The sequence below is a fragment of the Perognathus longimembris genome, chromosome 20 (genome assembly GCF_023159225.1).
Source record: "Perognathus longimembris pacificus isolate PPM17 chromosome 20, ASM2315922v1, whole genome shotgun sequence".
Classification (NCBI taxonomy): Eukaryota; Metazoa; Chordata; class Mammalia; order Rodentia; family Heteromyidae; genus Perognathus; species Perognathus longimembris.
Genome location: NC_063180.1, coordinates 44,767,730 through 44,789,057, shown reverse-complemented (window position 1 = coordinate 44,789,057; position 21,328 = coordinate 44,767,730). Strand labels below are relative to the sequence as shown.

General features: G+C 53.8%; 2 protein-coding genes across 2 annotated transcripts in view; both read left to right on the top strand.

Annotated features, from left to right (window-relative positions):
- Snupn (snurportin 1) overlaps positions 1–3,828 on the top strand; it is a 15,983-nt gene extending 12,155 nt beyond the window's left edge. Inside the window, 2 exon segments of the mRNA XM_048369075.1 lie at positions 2,732–2,930; positions 3,725–3,828. Coding sequence (XP_048225032.1) covers positions 2,732–2,930; positions 3,725–3,828 — 303 coding nt within the window.
- A 194-nt stretch (positions 3,829–4,022) lies between these two features.
- Ptpn9 (protein tyrosine phosphatase non-receptor type 9) overlaps positions 4,023–21,328 on the top strand; it is a 44,385-nt gene continuing 27,079 nt past the window's right edge. Inside the window, exon 1 of the mRNA XM_048369512.1 lies at positions 4,023–4,153. Coding sequence (XP_048225469.1) covers positions 4,090–4,153 — 64 coding nt within the window. The 5' untranslated portion in view covers positions 4,023–4,089. The remainder of the gene's footprint in view (positions 4,154–21,328) is intronic.

The window sequence follows — 21,328 nt, the reverse complement described above, 5'->3', positions numbered from 1 at the left end:
GAAGCTGTGTGTGTGTGTGTCAGTCCTGTGGTTTGAACTCGGGGCTGGGCGCTGTCCCTGAGCTTTGTGCTCAAGGCTAGTGCTCTGCCATTTGAGCCACACCTCTCTGTACTTGTCATTTATCTGCTGTTGGTTGACATGGAAAGTCTCAGGCTGGCTTTGAACCTCGATCCTCAGATCTCAGCCTCCCGAGTAGCTAGGATGACAGGCATGAGCCCCCAGCACCCGGCCTGGCTGATTCTTGGAGACTTGTCACGGCTGTGACTCTCCCCAGCTTCCCCCCTCCCCCCCGTCCCCCCACAGGCCACTTAAGCAGTGCCTTCTCCAGCCTTGGCCCACTTCCCCCCTAATTTACACTCTACACATTGTGCTGACGCCTCACCAGCTGCTGTCGGCCAGCCCCGCTTCAGAAGCATCCTACCAGGAACTGAAGTTCTTGGTATTTGAATATGTTCCTTCTTCTCAGAAGACAAGTGTGATGATTTTTTTTTTTTTTTTGGTTAGACATTGCCAGAGATAAAATACGAATAGGGTTCATTCAATTCTTGTAGAAATGCTTGAGCCACCGGCAGAACCTCGCGGTTCGTCCATGAGACGGAGAGTGGGTTACAGAGGAGACCTAGCCCTCACGCCGAGGCCCTGCGCACCTAGTGAGAAGACAAGCCCACCAGTGCGTGGGGTGCATCCAGACGCTGCCCTGGTCCCGTGGCTCCCGCCGGTCATCCCAGCTGCTCCGGAGGCTGAGACCTGAGGACCCCGGTTTACACCCAGCTCAGGCAGGAAGTCCATGAGACTCTTCTCTCCACCAAAAGAGCCAAAAGTAGAGCTGTGATCCAAGTGACAGAGCACTAGCCTTGAACACAAAAGCTCAGGGACAGTGCCCAGGCCCTGAGTTCAAGCCCCAGGACTGGTACAAAAACCAAAACCCAAACAAGTAGGTTCAGGATAGCACAACCTAAGTAGGATTGGAAAGCGTCAGACGTGTCGTGGGGGAGAGAGCACTAAGGATGAGCTTAGGGGACAAGACCCCTTCTGATGCGTGAACTAGAGCTTTCTGGTTGCTGTTGCAAACCATTCTGCGACCTCTAGGCTGTGGCTGATCCTCGATCGCAGCACCATCCTGGGTCGTGGTGACTGAGGCCTGGCAAGGCACACAGCTCTCTTTCTATTCTGGTCCTCCTAAGATACTGTTCCTCTCAAAGCCAGCCGGCCAGCTGCCTTATTTTTCCTCCCTCCAGTCCTGGGGCTTGAACTCAGAGTCTGGATGCTGTCCCTGAGCTTTTTTTTTTTTTTTTTTTTTTTGCTCAATGCTGGTGCTCTACCACTTGAGACACAGCTCCACTTCCAGCTTTTTGCTGGCTCATTGGAGACCAGAGCCTCACAGACTTTAATACTCAAGCTGGCTTTGAACTGCGGTCCTCAGGTGTCAGCCTCCTGCGTAGCTGGGATGACAGGCGGGAGCCACACTGGTGCTGGCTTGCATTTGATTTTGTTACTCATGTCTCTACCGGGGAACTTCCAAACATTGTAATATTAAGATGCGATGGGCAATGGTTCTGGAGAATGTTTCCTTCGCACAGCTGCACACCCCCCGCACACAGCTGTGTGTGGGAAAACACTTCCAAGTTCTCTGTTGTTCCCTCATTTGGTTAAAACGCTTCCCTGGACTCATAGACAGTATGCCAGGGTTCAAGCTCTAGCTCACTACTAATTAGTGAGTTGCATAACTGGATAAGTCACTGACTTCCAGTATCCGCAAGATCACTGGGCAAAAGCCGTGTGAAAGTACAGTGGGTTGAGCCCTGTTAAGACCCATCTCCAACCGGTGGTTTGTTTTACTCTTGTCCTGCCATTTCCTACTTCAGCTTCGGGAGAAGAGTGATTTGCTCATATATTACTGAAGCATTCAAGTTTTAGCTAGGTGCTGGTGGGGCCGGTCTCCTAGCTAATTCAGGAGGATCACAATTGAAGGCCAGCTGAGGAAGAAAAGTTCCCTAGACTCGTATCTCTAAAACCAAGTAGCAGTTCACAGGACTGGAGGTGTGACTCTAGTAGAGTACCAGCCAAGTGAGCTGAGCCCAACGCAAGGTCCCAACTTCAAACCTCAGTACTTCCAAAAACAAGTATATATCCACATACAAAATTCAAACACACCCACGCAGAACTGTGCTGTGGGACTGGGCCAGGGGCATGGTAGGAAAAAGGTATCGCCCCTTCCCATCCTTCCTAGGGCTTTATCACTTGAGCCACGGCTCCGCGCCGTTTTTTGTTGAAGTCTCATGGACTTTTCTATCTGAGCTGGCTCTGAGTCTCAAACCTCAGCTCAGGGCCTCCAGAGGCAGCGGTGCAAGCTCTTCCCCTTCGTGTGTGTGATACCAAGGTTTGATCTCAGGGCCTAGTTGTTAATCATCTGAACCCCATCCTAGCCCCAGCGTGCCGTCTCTCTTGATTGGTGTGTTGGCACACGCCTGTGTGACGAATACTCACCAGTCTGTGCACACACACACTGGCACACACACACTACCCAACGGTCATCTGGGGAAACTGCTCTCCCCTGCCCGGCCTTCTCGGACTCTCAGCTTTGCTCCTAAGAAGATCACTTGTGTTTGTTTTTTGCTGGCTGTGGGGCTTGAACTCAGGGTCGGGCGCTGTCGCTGGGATTTTACTCACCGACAGGGCTCGGGTGGCCGCGTGAAGCCAGCCGGGGCCGCAGACCCGCCCTCCGCTTCAGCACCTCAAAGAGCTGGACGTGGGGCTGCGGGTTCACCGGCCGTGGGCGAAAAGGCTCCGGGAGGGCTCCCCGGGCTCTGAGTTCGAGCCCCAGGCCAGGCGCAATGCGAGCACACAAACTCCCAACCCCGTTTCCAGGGCCGGCCGCATCCCCGGCCGCCCCGTCCGTCCGGAGACCCTCGTGGGTCCTCGGAGCTCAGGTGCGGGCCCGCGGCCACGCGTGGTGCGGGGGGAGGGGGGGGGGGCTGGAGGGGGGGGTGGGGAAGGGTGCGGACTGGGGCCTGAGCGCAGGGGCAGCCGGGGCTCCGGACCTCCGCATGCCTCCCCCCCCCCCCCCCCCCCCCCCCGCCGCGGGCGGGGTCCCCTCCAGCGGGACGTCCCCATCCCCCCCTCCGCCCTCCCCCGCCTCCCGCGGCCCCACCCCCGAGTGCGCGGCCCCCGTCCCTCCCTCCCTCCCCCCTCCCACGCCTCCCCCGGCCTGCGCGGCCCCGCCCCTCCCCCGCCTCCCCCGCCTCCCCCTCTCCCCCCCGGCCCCACCCCCGGCCTGCGCGGTCCCGCCCCCGCCCTCCCCTCCCCCTCTCCCCCGGCCCCACCCCCGGCCTGCGCGGCCCCGCCCCCGCCCTCCCCTCCCCCTCTCCCCCGGCCCCACCCCCGGCCTGCGCGGCCCCGCCCCCGCCCTCCCCTCCCCCTCTCCCCCGGCCCCACCCCCGGCCTGCGCGGCCCCGCCCCCCGCCCTCCCCTCCCCCTCTCCCCCGGCCCCACCCCCGGCCTGCGCGGCCCCGCCCCCGCCCTCCCCTCCCCCCTCTCCCCCGGCCCCACCCCCGGCCTGCGCGGTCCCCGCGGCCCCGCCCCTCCCTCCCCCTCCCCCCTCTTCCGGTCTTCCCCGCCTCCCCGCCCCCCGCGTCCCCGCCCCCCGCCCGCCCGCGTCAGGCTCCGCCCGGCCCCGCGCGCCGCCCGCCCGTTTGTGAATGAGACGCCGGGTTTGTCAATGGAGCCGCGGGGCGCCGGGGCGGACGCGGCGCGGGCCGTGAGCGGGAGGGGGGCGCCGGAGCCGCCGCCTCGCCCTCCGCGCTGCCCGCCGGCCGCCGCGGCTGCTGAGGACGCGGGCGCCCCGAGCCCCGGCCCCGGCCTCCGCCTCCCCGACGAGCCCGGCCCGCGGCCTCCGCGGCCTCCGCGGCGATCCCGCCCCTCGGGGCCGGCGCCTCCTCCCCCGTCCGCGGGGCGGCGCGGGGCGGCGCGGGGCGGCGGGCGCTTCTCCTCGGGAGCCGCCGCGGGCGCCGGCCGGGCCCCGCCATGCGCGCGCCGGGCGCGGGCTGCTGAGGCGCCGGGCGCGGACGCGGAAGCCGAGGCGGCGGCGGGATGGAGCCGGCGGCCGCGCCCCGGCCGGACGTGGCGCCCGAGCTGACCCCCGAGGAGGAGCAGGGTGAGCGGGCGCGGGCGGCGGGCGCGGGCGGCGGCGGGGGGGGGTGTGTCCGCGGCCTAGGCCGGCTCCGCGCCCGCCGTCCCCTCCCCGCCCGGGCCGCCGCCCTCCCCACCCCCCCACCCCCGCGCCAAGGTTACCGGGGCGCCGGCCCCGCCCCGCCCGTCCGCGCGCGGCCCCGGGCGGCGGCTGGTCCCCCGGGCGCCCCGGGACTCGGGCCGCGCCCCGCCGGGTCCGCCCCGCCCCCCCCCCCGCCGCCCTCCGCGGCCCGGCGCGTCCGGCCCCGCTCCCCGCCCCCACGCGCGCCGGCCCCGGCTCCCCGGCGCTCACGGCGGGGCCCCCCCGGTCCCGGCCGCCCGTGACCTTCACGCTCCCCCCCCACCCCGGGAAGTGGCCGCGGCTCCGTCGGGGGCTCGGGGGGCTGCGGGCCGGCCGGCGCCGCGGGGACGCCCGCGCCGGCCTTTGTTCCGCGGTCGCCCGCCCGCCCCGCCCGCCCGCCCGCCCGGGGGAGGAGGCTGCCGGGGCGCCGAGGTCCGCGTTCCCGGTCCTTCCCAACGCCCGGAGGTCCGGGCCGCGGGCCGGGGGAGGCGGCGGCGGCGGGGCCGGGCCGGGCGGGGCCCCGAGCGCGGCGGGCTCCGTCCCCGCCACCCCTCCGCCCCTGCCCACCCACTCTGCCCCTCGGGCCAACGGTCCTGCGCTCGGGTCCCGCTCCGCCGCGTATCCCGCCCCGCATCGGCTTCACATTCGCCTTCAGGGGGTGTCCGGAGGGGCTGCCACCCCTAAGCCGGGCGGTGACGGCGCCTCCCCTCCCTGGCTTCCTTTGGGGGGGGGCTGTAACGATGCCCCCCCCCGTCGACCTCCCGCACCCCCAGGCCTCCCCTCCTCACCGGGCAGCCGCGGGAGCGCTCTCCGGGAAGGCAGGGCCTTTGTCTTCCACCTCCGGGCCTCCGGGTTAGGCGCATCCTAAGAGCCAAATCTGTGGTCGGGATTTTAGGAGAAGCCGAGAATCCAGCACCGATTTTAATCCCATCTCCCCCACCCCCTCCTTCCCCTGGGGCCTGGACTTTGGACCTGGCCGCCCTTGTGGCCCCAAGACTAGCTGGCTCCTGTGTCAGCTCAGGTTCATTGCAGAGAGAGCCTCACACTCTTCCTCCACCCGGGCTGGGTTTGAACTGTGATCCTCAGATCGCAGCCTCCTGAGTGGCTAGGATGACAGGCCTGGCTGGAGCCTTATTTTTGCTGGTTACTTCTCAGATAGGGTCTCGGGGCCACCTTCCATCGCTGAGGTGGTAGTTGTGCCTCCGTTGCATGGACTTGCCTGCCTGTCACTGGCCTAGAACTGAAGCCCTCTCTGCTCGACTTTTCCACGTGGCTTGCGGTGGGCAGGTGTGAGGCTCTGCCCTCGCGGCCATGGGTGCAGAAGGGGGTCTGACAAACTTCAGACTCCCAGGGAACCTGTTCTCAGCCCCTCTGGTAGGATTACTGGCGTGAGTAACACCTCCTTTTACACCAGTCCCTTGGTCCTGTGTGTACCACCCAGTCTTCCTGTCTCTAGCTCAGCTTCCTGCGGCCTCTAGTTGGGAGTTACCTATCTGCTCCATCTGTGCTCCAGAAGCTCAAATCAGATTGCAAGTCAGAGCGCACACCCCCCTCAGCCTGCCGGCTCCCAATACAGGAGAATTGCTAATTAACCAGCAAAAAGCTGGCTCCAGCTGGGCGCCGGAGGCCAGTCATCCCAGCTACTCTGGAGGATGAGACCTGAGGATTGTGTTCAAAGCTAGCCTGGGTTTAGGAATGTCCACGAGACTCTCATCGCCAGTTAACCACCCAAAAGCCAGAAGTTGGAGTGGGGCTCAAGTGGTAGAGCCCCAGCCCAGTTCAGACCAACAAAAGAGAAAAGCACCTTTATAGTGGGTTTTTGTTGCTTTTTTTTCCTTTGGTAGTTCTAAAGCTGAACCTGGGTCCTTGCACAGGCCGGGCAAGTGCTGTACAGCATTGCAACACCCCAGCTCCCCCCCTTCCTTCTGGGGCTCTTGTGCATTCTGCACCCTGCGTCTCGGCTCCAGGCACACCGGCCTTCGGAGCCCACGTTCCTTCCATGTTTCCTCCTCCCACAGGCTGCTTTTCTCTGGAAGTCATTCATTCATTCGTTCATCTTTGTGCTAGTACCTGGGGCTTGAACCGGGGGCCTTATTTTCTCACTTGGCTTTTTCACTTATAGTTCAGAGCTTTACCATTTGAGCCCCACCTTAAGTGCCTGCTTTTTGCTGGCTAATTTGGAAATAAAAAGTCTTGGGGTTTTATCTTTCCTGGGTTTGCTTTCAACTTTGATCCTTAAGTCTCACCTTCCTGGGCAGTTGGGATTACAGGTGTGAACCCTTAGCACCCAGCTACACTTTTTTTTTTTTTTTGCCAGTCCTGGGGCTTGAACTCAGGGCCTGGGCACTGTCTCTGGGTTTTTGCTCAAGGCTAGCATTCTACCATGAGCCACAGCGCCACTTCTGGCTTTTTCTGTGTACGTGGCACTGAGGAATCGAACCTAGGTTTCATGCATGCTAGGCGAGCACTGTACCACTAAGCCACATTCCCAACCCTTTTAAATGGGATTTTGACTTGTGGCCCAGGCTGGCTTGGAACTCCTGTGTATCCCCAAATTCTCACCACCTTAGTGCTGGCAATACAGTGTGCACTATGACACCTAGCTTCTTCTCTACTTCTTTTCCTGCCAGAACTAGATGGAAAGCTGAATCCTTACAAACTAAAGTGCAGAAGTAATGATTACGTAAATACATATTAGGACTAGAGTAGCAGTCCCCACCCCACCTTGTTTTTTGTTTTTTTGTTTTTTCCTTTTGGCTGGTCTTGGGGCTTGAACTCACGGCTTGGGTGATACCGTTGAACTCTTCTGCTCAAGGCCAGTGCTGTACCACTTTGAGCCACAGTACCATTTCTGATTTTTGAGTGGTTTACTGGCGATAAGAGCCTCACAGGGACATTACCTAGGCTGGCTTTGAACCGTGATCCTCAGCCCTCAGCCTCCTGAGTCGCTAGGATTATGGATGTGAGCCACTGGCATCCCAGCTCTTTTGGCTTCCGTCCCTCCTTGTGGAAGACCTGCCTGGATACCCTGTAGGGCGGCTCGCCTGTCCCGTGGCTTCCCGCAGGGTTTACACTTGTGTGATCCCAGGGCCGAAAGCCCGAGGGTTGGGAGGTCTTGTGCTCACCGTCTTGCGCACATTCCCTCGCTGGCTGCTCATTCCTAGACTGGTTGTGGATGGACAGAGAATGGTTCTCTCTCATACACCAGTAGCATCAGCGCCTTCCAGAGGGCCGCATCAATCAAGTAAGCACATTGCTTGCCAGGTGTAGTGATAGAAGGCTGTAACCCCAGTGTTTGGGAAACTGAGGTAGGATGGACCCCCACGTTTGAGGTCAACCTGGCTCCCGTTGCTCAAGGCTAGCGCTGTGTCACTGCCACTGCTCTGACTTCTCCTGCCCAGGCTGCTTTGCACCCTGATTCTCACACCTCGGCCTCCTCAGTAGTTAGGATTCCAGGTGTGAGTCCTCGGCGCTTGGCAAGACATTGTTTAAACACATAGGGCAGTATGCTTTATTTTTCTTTTCTTTTACAACCTTTTTCCTAGTTTTACTACACAGTTCCACTTCTTTCTTTTTGCTCGTTAATTGGAGATAAGAGCCGCATGGACTCTGAACTGCGATCCTCAGATCTCAGCCTCCTGAGTCGCTAGGATGACAGGCGTGAGCCACTGGCACCTGGCTTGCTATGCGGCTTAAAGGTTATTATTACTTCGCATTCACCCTTTCTACATGTCGGATAATACAAATCTTCCTTCATAACTTGGCTTTTCTTTTCCCCCGTGCCAGGGGTTCAAATCCAGGGCCTCACACTTATTATGCTAGGCAAGTGCTCTACCTCTGAACTGTCTCTCAGCCCCTATTCCTCCCCTGCCTTTATGTTTTCAGTAACCGGAGCTGTGTGGGGATTTGCCTTTAAGGGGTTTACATGAATAACAAAGTAATAGCTGTTTCCTGAACTTCTGTTTTGAGTCAGGCTCTGTCTTGGACTTTTCTCCTCCAGTTAATCCTCTCAAGAATGGAACTAAATCCCCTCATTTTGCCAACAAGAAAACTCAAAGGGAGAGAAGGAAGTGGCTCAAGGTCTCCTGGCTAGAGTGATTTCCACCCAGGTTTGGGGTTAATCTGCATTCCCCTCCCCCCAAGCATTTCCTCTATGACGCTGTGCTAGTTCCCATGAAGCAATGAATTTACCGCTTCTCACTGGGTTTACATAATAGCTGCTTGTATGAACGTTAGTATTATTGATGCGTGTGTGTCTGTGTGGACACGTAAGCCATGCCCCTGTGCTGAGACTTGAGTTTCCACTCACAGCCGACGCGGCCACTTGAGGCACCCCTCCTTTTCTTTGTCTCTCTCTCCCTCTTACTCCCCTTCCTCTGCTCCCTCCCTCCTCTATGTGCATGTGAGTGTGTGTTACAGTACTGATTGGAGCTTGAACTCAGGGCCTGGGCACTGTCCTTTTAGCTTTTTCACTCAAAAAGTTGGTGCTTTACCACTTGAACCACACAGCTCCACTTCTGGCTTTTTGGTAGTTAATGAGAGATAAAGAGACTCCTGGACTTTTCTGCCCTGGCTGACCTTGACCCATGACCCTCCCGCTCTCAGCCTCTTAAGTAGCTAGGATTGTACTCGCATTCGTAACTTGACCTGAAGTTGGCAATTGTATTGAGCTCATTGAGGAAGCTGACCACAGAGGATTGTGTGTCTTATTTCATCTGTTGTTTGTGTAACGTCCAGGAAGTTGTGTGCTGCTCCTTGGGTTAGAGTTTGTGTGTGCTAGAAGTAAGTAAGAGAGAACCTCCTCTTTGAAATACACTCTAAGCCAGCCCGTCCTCCCAGCTACTCAGGGGCTGAGATCTGAGAATCATGGTTTGAAGTCAGCCTGGTCAGGAAAGACCTTGAGACTGTGAACTCCTCTTAACTACCCCAAAAAGCTGGGTGTGGAGCTGTAGCTTAACTGGCAAGCCGCCAGCCTCGAGCAAAACAAAACAGGGACAGAGCCCAGGTCCTGAGTTCAAGCTCCAGGACTGGCACCAATAAATACATAAATAACACTAAACATAAAGACTTCACTAGAACTCTGTAGTGGTATCTGAATTCAGTTAATTATAGCCTTGTAAGGCATTTTGGTTTTGCATGGATATCTAGTAGTAACGGAAGGGGGGAGGGGGGTAGGACAGTATAACAGTTTTCTAAATTATTTATACTTCTATTAATTTTGAACCAGTTTTGTTTTTTTTTTCCAGTCCTGGTACTTGAACTCAAGGCCTAAGCACTGGCCCTGAGCTTCCTTTGCTCAAGATTAGCACTCTGCCACTTGAACCACAGCGCCATTTCTGGCTTTTTCTGTGTATGTGGTGCTGAGGAATGGAACCCAGGGCTTCATGTGTGCCAGGCGAGCTCTGTACCAGGAAGCCACCTTCCCAGCCCTGAACCAGTGTTGAGAGTTAGCCCGGGCTGACTTTGAGCCTTGATCCTCAGATCTCAGCCTTCTGAGGATTGAGGGTGACCGGCGGGAGCCGCTGGTACTCGATATCGTGTGTTTTTATACTAATGTCTTTCAACAACCGGTCTCTTCATTCCACGGGATTTACATTTTCATCGTGGAATCCTTTGAGGTGTGTTTGTTTTTTGGCAGGGCTGGGAATTGAACATAGGACGTGCTACGCAAGTGTTCCATCGGTGAGCCATGCCCCAGGCCCTAATGGAATCTTTTAAAGCTAAAAATGACACTGCTGGCGATTGGACTTCAGAGGAGATTTTTGGCAGGTTTCCCAAGGGCAGGGGTTTTGTCCCATTTCTTGTGGCCAAGAACTTCCCTTTTCCCACAGTCTTACAGGTCCTGTGCTAAATGTCATCCGTCTCCCCGGAAGTGGCCAGATGTCAGAGATCAGATGATTCATGGTATTAAATGGAGGCCTTTCAAAAGGCGGGGCGCTGGGCCTCTCGCCTGTCATCCGAGCTACTCAGGAGGCTGAGACCCTAAGGATTGTGGTTCAGAGTCAGTCTGGTCAGGAAAGCCTGTGAGACCCCATCTCCAAATAACGAAAAAGCCAGAAATAGCACAAGTGAAGCTCAGGGACAGCCACCCATGCCCTGAGTTCAAGGCCCAGGACCAACACACACAAAAAAACTTTTCTTTTTTTTTTGCGGGGTGGGGGGTGGGCGGTTCTGGAGCTTGGACTCAGGGCCTGAGCACTGTCCCTGGCTTCTTTTTGCTCAAGGCTAGCACTCTGCTAACTTGAGCCACAGCACCTCTTCTGGCCGTTTTCTATCTATGTGGTGCTGAGGAATCAAACCCAGGGCTTCATGTATGCAAGGCAAGCGCTCTACCACCAGGCCATATACCCAACCCCACAAAAAACACTTTTGAGGCATTGCAGAGGGGAAAGGAGCAGATGAAAGAGTGACAGATTCTCATTCTTTTCACTATTAGAGTTACTGATTTTGTAATTAGCCATTTAGGTAAAATGTCATTTGTTTTTTTTTTTTTTTTTTGGCCAGTCCTGGGCCTTGGACTCAGGGCCTGAGCACTGTCCCTGGCTTCCTTTGGCTCAAGGCTAGCACTCTGCCACTTGAGCCACAGCGCCACTTCTGGCCGTTTTCTGTCTATGTGGTGCTGGGGAATTGAACCCAGGGCCTCATGTATACGAGGCAAGCTCTCTTGCCACTAGGCCATATCCCCAGCCCGTAAAATGTCATTTGGATGTGAGAATTTTACTCTTTAAAATTCCTGAGCATGAGTCTTGGATTATGTATCTGGTTTTGCTGATACTAAGGTTTGATTTAGCTGATATTCGGCTTAAGTGTTCAGCGGGAACTCTTTACCATTTGATCTACTCCTCCATCTCAGCTTTTTGGTGGTTATTTGGAGATAAAGTCTCACAGACTTTTCTCCTTGGGCTGGCTTTGAACAATGATCCTCAGCTCTCAGCCTCCTGAGTAGCTGGGATTACAGGTGTGAGCCACTGGGCCTCCACTGGAAATCCTTGTTTTTGTTTTTCTTAATTCCGCAGTACTGGAGTTTGAATTTAGGTCCTTGTAGTTGCTAGGCAAGTGCTCTGCCACTTGAGCTATGGCCCAGCCCTCTTGCCTTTATTTTGTTTCTGTCCTAGAACTTCTGTTTTTGCCTCTTGAATACCTGGTATTATTAACAGCATGCACTACCATGACTGCAGTTATGAAATTATTACATAATTATCCCAGGGCTTTTAAGGTTCTCTACAATGCTGGGTGCCAGTGGCTCACACCTGTAATCCTAGCTACTCAGGTGGCTGAGATCTGAGGATTGAGCCAACCTGGGCAGGAAAGTCTGTGAAAACTCTCTCCAGTTAACCACCAGAAAAATGGAAGTGGTGCTGTGGCTCAAAGTGGTAGAGCGCCAGCCTTGAGCTGAAGAGCTCAGGGAAGCGCCCAGGCCCCGAGTTCAAGCCCTACAATCAACAGAAAACAACAACAAAAAATGATTCTCTACAATGACCATGTTTCTTTTAAAATTAAAAACTTTTTGTAAGGAGTCCTGTTTGTTTCTTTGCATGTTTAGGATCATAGTATTCAATGCTGAGATCTCAGTGTTTTAGATTAATATAAACCTTTTTTTTTTAATAAAAAAAATTGAGAAGTGAAACAGGCCTCTAACGATATGGTGGTAATGAGTCTTAAGTAATTTTCAGAAGTCTGCAGCTTCCTAATAGCCCTGGGCATTTTATTGAATATTTCTGAATCTTATTAGTCATCTTTCCTGAAGGAGCTTCTGAGAGACTTGCTTCAGTTAAATAAATACAGTCATTTGTTGCTACATGATGTCCAAGACTAGTGGTCATAGTCATTTTGTCCTCTAGTCTACAGAAAAACAACTTTTTATTTTTATTTATTTATTTTTTTGGCCAGTCCTGGGCCTTGGACTCGGGACCTTGAGCACTGTCCCTGGCTTCTTTTTGCTCAAGGCTAGCACTCTGCCACTTGAGCCACAGCGCCACCTCTGGCCATTTTCTGTCTATGTGATGCTGGGGAATCGAACCTAGGGCTTCATGTATACCAGGCAAGCACTCTTGCCACTAAGCCATATTCCCAGCCAGAAAACAACTTTTAAAGAGAATAGTAAGTGAAGAAAAAAGAATCTGATTTCATAGGATTGAAATTAAAGATTGCAAGCTAGCCTAAGAAGTCTAACGGTCACTGGACTGGGGAATGTGGCCCAGTGGTAGCGTGTGTCCCTGGGTTCAGTCCTAGTACTGAAACGAAAAAAAAGTGCTAACAAGTACTATGCCTGAGTTCTGTACACAGAAGAAGGTGCTGTTGAGGCTGAGACAAACTCTGTACCCCTAAGCTATACTCCCCAGCTTTTTCATTCACTTGTTGCCCATCCATTGGTTCACTGGCATGTTTCTTTTTGATAACCTTTAGGCGGTATAGATCCTTGTCTGTCTGTCTCTCTCTCTCTCTCTTTTTTTTTTTTGGCCAGTCCTGGGGCTTGGACTCAGGGCCTGAGCACTGTCCCTGAGCCTCTTTGTGCTCAAGGCTAGCACTCTACCACTTGAGCCACTGCGCCACTTCAGACTTTTTCTGTTAGTAAAGTGTAGCTTTATTAAACCAAAATTATAAGTGTCCAGTGCCTGATATTTTCAATTTTACTCCTCAAAAATGAAGTGCTTTTGGCAGAAGCCTAGGTGAGACTTTCTTTACTTCAGGCTTTTTCTGAGTAGTTTACTGGAGATAAGGGTCTCATGGACTTTCCTGCCCCAGCTGGCTTTGAACCACCATCCTCAGATCTCAGCCTCCTGAGTAGCTAGGCTTACAGGTATGAGCCACTGGTGCCCCATACTTCTTTTCTGTCTCTGTCTCTTTCTCTTTGTCCCCCTCCCCCTTCCTCTCCCTCTCCTCCTCCCCCTCCCTCTCCCTCTCTCTTTCTTTTTTGTCTGTTCTTTCGTCCGTTCTTTCTCCTGCAGCTTGGACTCAGGGCCTGAGCACTGTGCACTTGAGCCACAGCACCACTTCCGGCTTTTTCTATATATGCGATGCTGAGGAATCGAACCCATGGCTTCAAGTATGCAAGGCAAGCACTTTACCACTAGGCCATATTCCCAGTCTATCTCCCCCCGTCCCCCCACTTCTTTTCAGATAAAACTCGGATTACTTGATTAGTTAAGTGGTGTTGGGGATTGACGCAAAGCCTTGTGCACACAAAGGGTCTGCTCTGCCACTGATAAAACTTCGAAAGGTCATCTTATGATCTAAACATGACTCACACTTAAGTTTGTAGATAATGACCTTGTAGGGGGGGGGGGGGAGGTGTGGGGCTCAGTGATTATGAGCTCTCATACCACATCCACCCTTAAAAACAAAAGCCAGATGCTGGTGGCTCCCACTTGTAATCCTAGCTCTTCAGGTGGCTGAGATCTGAGGCGCATGCGTCAAAGCCAATCTGGGCAGAGAAGTCGGTGAGACTCTTCCAGTTAGCCAGTAAGTAGAAATAACTGTGCATTCAAGGGGAGGCATGGCTGCAGTGGTGGAGTGCCAGCTGTGAGCAGAAAAGCCAAACGAGAGCATGAGGGTGAAGTCAAGCCCCCCCCCCCCAGCAAAAAACATTGAACATGGCCTCCATAGAGTTGTGCATCCATGCTCACCACACGTTCTTCTCAGTAGCTGAGAGCTGTCCACAGCCCACATGCTCGTCACTGGATGAGCAGATGGCAAAGAACGGTATACGCATACCAACGGAACATTACTGGGTCTTGTTTTGTTTTTTGCCAGCCCTGGGTCTTGAACTCAGGGCCTGAGCACTGTCCCTGGCTTCTTTTTGCTCAAGGCTAGCACTCTGCCACTTGAGCCACAGCGCCACTTCTGGCTGTTTTCTATATATGTGGTGCTGGGGAATCGAACCCAGGGCTTTGCGTATATGAGGTGAGCACTTTTTACCACTAGGCCACGTTCCCAGGCCTACTTGGTCTTAAGAAGGAATTAAAATTTGGCATATATGCTGCTTATTGGCTAGACTTTGAGAATGTGCTGCGTGAAAGAAGCTAGAGTCAGGAAGACAAACGTACAGTTCCACATAATGTGAGGACATTTGCTAGACACATTCATCCAGACAGAGTATTCTGTAGAGCTTGGGAGCTGGCGCAGGGTGGGTGGGAGAGTTGCTGTTGAATGAGGAGATAGTCTTCATTTGGGGTGATGAAAAACTTTGAGGTTTAGATAGCGGTGACTGAACGGCTGCCATCCTTCATCCCTTTGTAGAAGTCCGTAACTTCTTTCAGCCTTGGAATAGAGACTACCAGCAAACGTCACTTGCTGGCATTGTTCAAACTTGTTTTTGAAAGTAATCGTGTTTGGCCAGGTGCCTATAATCCTAGCTTCTCAGGAGGCCGAAATCTGAGGATCGTGACTTGAAGCCAGACCTTGCAGGGCAGGAAAGTCCATGAGGCCCTCATCACCAGTACACTACTCAGAAAGAGCTGGAAGTGGCGCTGTGGCTCAAGTAGAGGGCTACCCTTGAGCACAGAGAGGCCCAGCGACAGTGCCCATGCCACCCCCCCCAACCCCCTCCAACTTCAAGCTTCACAACCAACAAAAACAACAAAAATTTAGTTTCTTTGCTCTCTGCCCACATCTGTCTTCCAACCACAATTGGATCTTAGCCTCCTGACTCACTAGGATTGCATTTTTTTTTTTGCCAGTCCTGGGCCTTGAACTCAGGGCCTGAGCACTGTCCCTGGCTTCTTTTTGCTCAAGGCTAGCACTCTGCCACTTGAGCCACAGCGCCACTTCTGGCCGTTTTCCATATATGTGGTGCTGGGGAATCGAACTGAGAGCTTCATGTGTAGGAGGCAAGCGCTCTTGCCACTAGGCCATGTTCCCAGCCCCTAGGATTGCATCTTGGATGTATACTAACCGCCTCAACCTCCCAAGTGCTGGGGTTCCAGGCCAGGAGATAGCTGGTTTTGAATTGCCTTCTTGATTGTGTTATGTGATGACACTTTCTTATGTATGGGAGGGGAACCCTCATCCAAAGAGAAACAGAATTAGTGTTCTTAAAAGAATAGAACACTTTCTGCCAGTCAGATACCGGAGGCAGGCTCTTCAGGTCTGGGGCCTTCCCACTTGGCTGCTGGCATGCTGAGAACCCCTGGCCCGCTTGCGGGAACTCATTAACGCCACGAGTTAATGGCCGCTCACTTGGGTCCTGCAGTGTTGCCTGAAGCTTTGAAATCTGATGTGGAGCTACACTTGGTCAGACACGGTTTCCTGTTGTTCTGCTCCCTGTGTGATGTTCATGCTTTAGTAGTGGCTAGCTTTCTTTGGGTCTTGCACTCTGCTTGCCCTAGTTCTGGATTTCAGAGCTGTCTTCCTTTGGTTTCTTTCGTGGCATTGGCATTAGGCCTTTCTTCCTGGTGGTTTCTATCTGGGCAACCCCATGGGATTCGTGGGGTGTTTGAGTCTCCTCTGAAGGGGTAAAGCATCTTCTGTTGTGCAATGCAGTAGACTTCTGAGAGGCTTTAACTTTTAACGTCAATTTTTGTTTTGTTTTTGGTGCCAGCAGGGGGTGGGGTTTGAACTCAGGGCCTTGGTTGCTGTCACTTAGCTTTTTCACTCAAAGCTGGTGCTCTACCATTTGAGCCACCCCTGCACTTCCAGCTCTTTGCCGGTTGGAGCTAAGAGTCTCTCAGGTTTTCCTGCCCTGGCTGGCTTTGAACCTCAGTCCCCAGATCTCAGCCTTCTGAGGAGCTAAGATTACACAGGAGTGAGCCACTGGTGCCCGGCGGCCTGGTTGTAAACACTTCTTTAAAAAAAACGTCCAACGTGGCTCAACTGCCTTTCTCCTTGTGTGTTTCAGCTGTTCTGCGAATGAACTGACCTTAGCTGGAGCTAGAGTAGGAGGTGATAGATCAATTACTAAACTGTTAACAAAATTCTCTGGTAGTTTGGGGTGGTGTTTGAGAGAGAGACCGTGTACTGGAGCTTGAAATCGGGGTCTGGCGCTATTTCCTTGAGCTCTTTCACTGAAGGCTCGCAGCACCCCCACCACTTGAGCCACATCTCCACTTCTGGTCTTGTTTTTTTTCCTTTGTAGTTAATTGGAGATGAACTAAGCTAGGATAATGCAGTGAGGCCCCAGCCCCTGGCCAGCTCCTTGTCCTCACACCTTTTTTTTTTTTTTTTTTTTTTGCCAGTCCTGGGCCTTGGACTCAGAGCCTGAGCAGTGTCCCTGGCTTCTTCTTGCTCAAGGCTAGCACTCCGCCACTTGAGCCGCAGCGCCACTTCTGGCCATTTTCTGTATATGTGGTGCTGGGGAATCGAACCCAGGGCTTCAAGTATAGGAGGCAAGCACTCTTGCCACTAGGCCATATCCCCAGCTTGTCCTCACGCTTTAAGTCAGCCTAGAATCAAAGAAGTTGGAATGCTGCTGGAGCATCAGGAGTTTGGGTCAAGCCTGGGCTGTGGTAGTTGAGAGACCCTGTCTCACCTGGTAAACCTTAAAAGCAGAGTAAAACCCTGGCGCCTTTGCCTTCCTTTTAATCTCACCTGACTCCTTGGGGTCCCAGTCCTCCTCTTCCCTACCCGAAGGGTTTTTCTGTCTAAAACCTTCAAGCCTTGAGGCACAGAGACATGAGCAAGAAGATACTTTGTGCTGGGAGCTAGTGGCTCACCCCTGTCATCCCGGCTACTCTGGAGGCTGAGATCTGAGGATCGTGGTTCAAAGCCAGCCCGGACAGGAAAGTCTGTGAGACTCTCACCTCCATTGAACCACCAGAAACCTGGAAGTGGCGCTGCGGCTCAACGTGGTAGAGCGCCAGCCTTGAGCAAAAGCGCTCAGGGACAGAGGCCAGGCCTGGAGTTCAAGCCCCGCCACCAACAAAAAGAAAAGGAGACTTCCTGTGATCTGTTCTGAGGTCGTGTTTCAGATTCCTGAGTCATGTTGGATCCCAGGGGTAGCGAAGTCTGGCTGACCGCTCTGCCGCGCGCGCGTGTGTGTGTGTGTGTGTGTGTGTGTGTGTGTGTGTCTGGTGCAGGGGCTCTAGCTGCTGTGCTAGGCACGCACTTGTGCTGGCAAGTTCCCACTGCTCTTCAGGGCGCTCCTCGGGGGACACAGGGCGCTTGACCCCGTCCCGGCACTGACTCCAGGATTTCTCTCCTCCGGGCCTGGGCGTCTGCTTGCTGGGCGCCCGTCTGGATGCTGGTGCAGGAGGCTCTCCGCGGTTCCCTGGACGTGGGGACCACGCCTCAGACCAGCTTCCCTTCCTCCTCGCGCTCCGTGGGGGCATGCACCTAGAAAAGAGGATTTTCTGCTGAAGCGCGTCATCCGTTAACTGACCGACAAGGTCTCTGTGTAGCCCGGGTGAGCTTCGAACGCGTAGCACCGAGCCTCAGCCAGCAGGGGGCTAGCATCTCAGGCCCGTGCCGCCATGGCATCTGTTAACTTGTATTTTTTATATCCCGCGCTGTAACTGCGTGGCTCAAACTTCTATTTTTTTTTTTTTAATTTTATTTTTGGCAGTTGAGTTTGAGCTCCGCCACTGAGCGGTGCCTGGGCGCAGTCCTCCTGTCCGCCCCTCCCAGGTAGCTGGGGCTCCCGAGGTGTGTCCCCACGCCTGGCTGGCTCCGCCCCATGGCGGCTGCAGAGCTTCCTGTCTCGGTTGGCCTATCTTCCCTGCCTTTGCTTCCCCGGCGGTAGTTGGTATGACAGATGGGAGCCACCGCGTCCGGTCTCAGCTTTAATTTTTAAAATCATTGAAGAAGCTGGCATTAATGACATTAATTTAAAATGAATGTTTATTGGGAAGGACAGTTTGTTTTCTATATTTAGCAAGCATGAAAGTATGTTTGTAATTCTAGATTAGAAATCCAGTGAGCCTCTCTCTTCTGTGCCTTACACTTGACTTGTGTTTGCTTAGAATCTGTTTCCTAGCAGATTGACATGAACGAGACATTAATAGACTCACCAAGCAGTGACTTACGAAGAGGGACAGAGAAATGCAGGCCCGAGGAGAAGGCAGCTTTTACTAATGTATCTGTGGTAGAACAATGGGGAAATAAAATGGTCCTTTAAACACAGGTAGCCTCAAATTTGCTACATGCCAGACATGCGAGTTTGTTTCTAATGAATGACTTTCCTTACTTAGATATTCAGTGCTGCCACACGGGCTGCATTTGTAAACTGCTGTTTGTCCTGTATAAAGTACTTTTCCTTTATTATAATGACAAGCGCTGCCCAGTTGTGCCGGGCCGTGAAACAGAACTTGTGCTCAGTGCGGCCCTGCCAGTCCCTGCAAGTCCAGGAGGGCAGAAAAGGATTTAAACATGGAGGGACAACATGGAACTGCTGCTTGGCTACTACTGCTCGTGTACCGCCACAGAGCCCTGAAGGAGGAGGGTTTCCCTGCGAGAGAAGGCTTTCCCACAGATCACTGCATACTGGAGATTTCTAATTGAAATGTAGGCCGGGCAGAAGGGTCCCCCAATTCAAGGCTAGCCAGGCTACATTGTGAGATTGTTTTTTTCTTTGAATAAAGTAGATGAGAGAGATTGAGTTGATGATAATAGGGTACAAGGCGACCATCGCCTCTGTGAGAAGAAATGTGATTGTAAAAGGAGAGTACACTCAGAAGGAGAATAATCTCAGCGGTGGGATACCTGTGAGCTAGTGCCAAGGCCCCGAGTTCAAACCCCACAACAAGCACAGTTCAAGAGCAGTTCAAGAGCGTTTAGAGACCGTCCTGCAGGCCTAGCTAGGAGGTAGGCTGGGACGGGAGGATCCAGTGGTTCCAGATCAACCTAAGCCAGGAGAGTAACCAAAAGAACAAAGTGAGGTGCCCTCTCAACAGAAGAGCCCGGGCACAGGGGGGCGTTCCTGTCACCCCAGTCAGTGGGAAATAGAAATAGGAGGATCGCCATCTGGTGGGGCCGGCGCAAAAATGAAACCCTGCCCCTGCCTTCAGAACACCCATACTGTAATCCTGGCTCCTTAAGACACCTCGAGGGGCTGGGAATGTGGCCTAGTGGAAGAGTGCTCGTCTCGTATCCATGAAGCCCTGGGTTCGATTCCTCAGCACCTCCTATGTAGAAAATGGCCAGAAGTGGCGCTGTGGCTCAAGTGGCAGAGTGCTAGCCTTGAGCAAGAAGAAGCCAGGGACAGTGCTCAGGCCGTGAGTTCAAGGCCCAGGACTGGCAAAAAGAAAAGATCTTGAGCTAGAGGAGAGGATCACCAACTCCATCTCCAAAATAACCAGCAAAATGCTGAACTGGAGATATGGTTGCTGGAGGTGGGTAGAAGGACAGCCTAGCAAGTGTAAGGCCCTTGCATTCAAACTCCTGTACCACAAAAAAAAAAAAAAAAAAACCCTTCAACCAGATCAAAAAGAGCTGGAGATGAGGCATGGCCGGAGAGAAGGGGCCACCAGGTGGATTAGGAGGGGAGGGAGGGGAGGGGGGAGGAGGAGGTCACTGCCTCCAGGTATGCGGGTCACCCAGGTAACTGGGTGGAGACTTAACCGGGTGGGGGGCGTCCACTGGGAGCCCTTCCAGGGTGGGCCTTACCGGTAGCAAGCCCCCCAGAACACGAGAGGGGGAGCCCACAGGAGTGCATGCCGACGAGGGACTTGCTCCTGGACGGGCCTGGGCGGCCGGCTCCTGGGGGACGGGTTCCACCTGTTTCAGCCGCGGGCTTCCTAGGTGTTGGCTGGCCGTCCTCCCGGGCTGCCCTGGTTTACCGTCCTGCCTGTGAAACACCAGACCAGCACTTTATCTCCCCCTTTTGGATGGTTATCCTCTTGGGGGTTTTTCTCTGTGTTATTCTCTGTGATGCCATCATTTCAACACCAGTGGCTGCTGTCCTGAGTGGAGCCTACTAAATTAACATTTCTCAGCGCGCGCACGTGTGTGTGTGTGTGTGTGTGTGTGTACACACTCAGGTTGATCCTGGGGCTTGAACTTAGGATCTGGGTGCTGTCCCCAAGCTTTTGTGCTCACGGCTAACACTTTACTACTCGAGCCACAGCTCCACTTCCAGCTTAAAAATATTTTATTTTTTATTTAATGACTTTTTCGTGTATGTAGCACTGAGGAATTGAACCCAGGGCCTCATGCATGCTAAGCAAGCACTCTACCGCTAAGCCACAACTCTGGTCCCTTCTGGCTTTTTTTGGTGGTTAATTGGAAGTAAGAGCCTCAAGGACTGTGTTGCCCAGCCTGGCTTTGAACTGCTATCCTCAGCTTCCTGAGTAGTTAGGATTACAGGTATGGCATGAGCCACTGATACTTGGCTTCTCAGCTATTTTTACTTTTTTTTTTTTTTTTTTTTTTTGGCCAGTCCTGGGCCTTGGACTCAGGGCCTGAGCACTGTCCCTGGCTTCTTTTTGCTCAAGGCTAGCACTCTGCCACTTGAGCCACAGCGCCGCTTCTGGCCGTTTTCTGTATATGTGGTGCTGGGGAATCGAACCTAGGGCCTCGTGTATCCGAGGCAGGCACTCTTGCCACTAGGCTATATCCCCAGCCCCTCAGCTATTTTTACTTTTTAAATTTTAATTGTAAAGATGATGTACAGAGGGGTCACAGCTACATGATTCAGGTAATGAGTACATTTCCTTTTGAACAATGTCACCCCCTCCCTTGTTCCCTCCCCGTCTGCTATTTTATAGGAGGTTCTCCAGTGCCTTGAGCCTCTCAGCTATAGTTAGGAAACTTGTTTTTAGTTATTTAAAAACAATTGTGGAGGGGCTGGGGATATGGCCTAGTGGCAAGAGTGCTTGCCTTGTATACATGAGGCCCTGGGTTCGATTCCCCAGCACCACATAGACGAAAACGGCCAGAAGTGGCGCTGTGGCTCAGGTGGCAGAGTGCTAGCCTTGAGCAAGAAGAAGCCAGGGACAGTGCTCAGGCCCCGAGTTCAGGCCCCGGGACTGGCAGAAATAATAATTTGGAAATGTGTGATTATACTAAGCCCCTTGACTATCGGGAGGCACGTGTTTGTTATTGACAGTGTGGTGGCGCGGGCTGTAAGCGAGGAGGGTTTTTCTGCACGTCACCTCATGTCTTTTCCCCGGGGAGACGGAGACTCCTCGGGCGGCGGCCCTGGCTTGA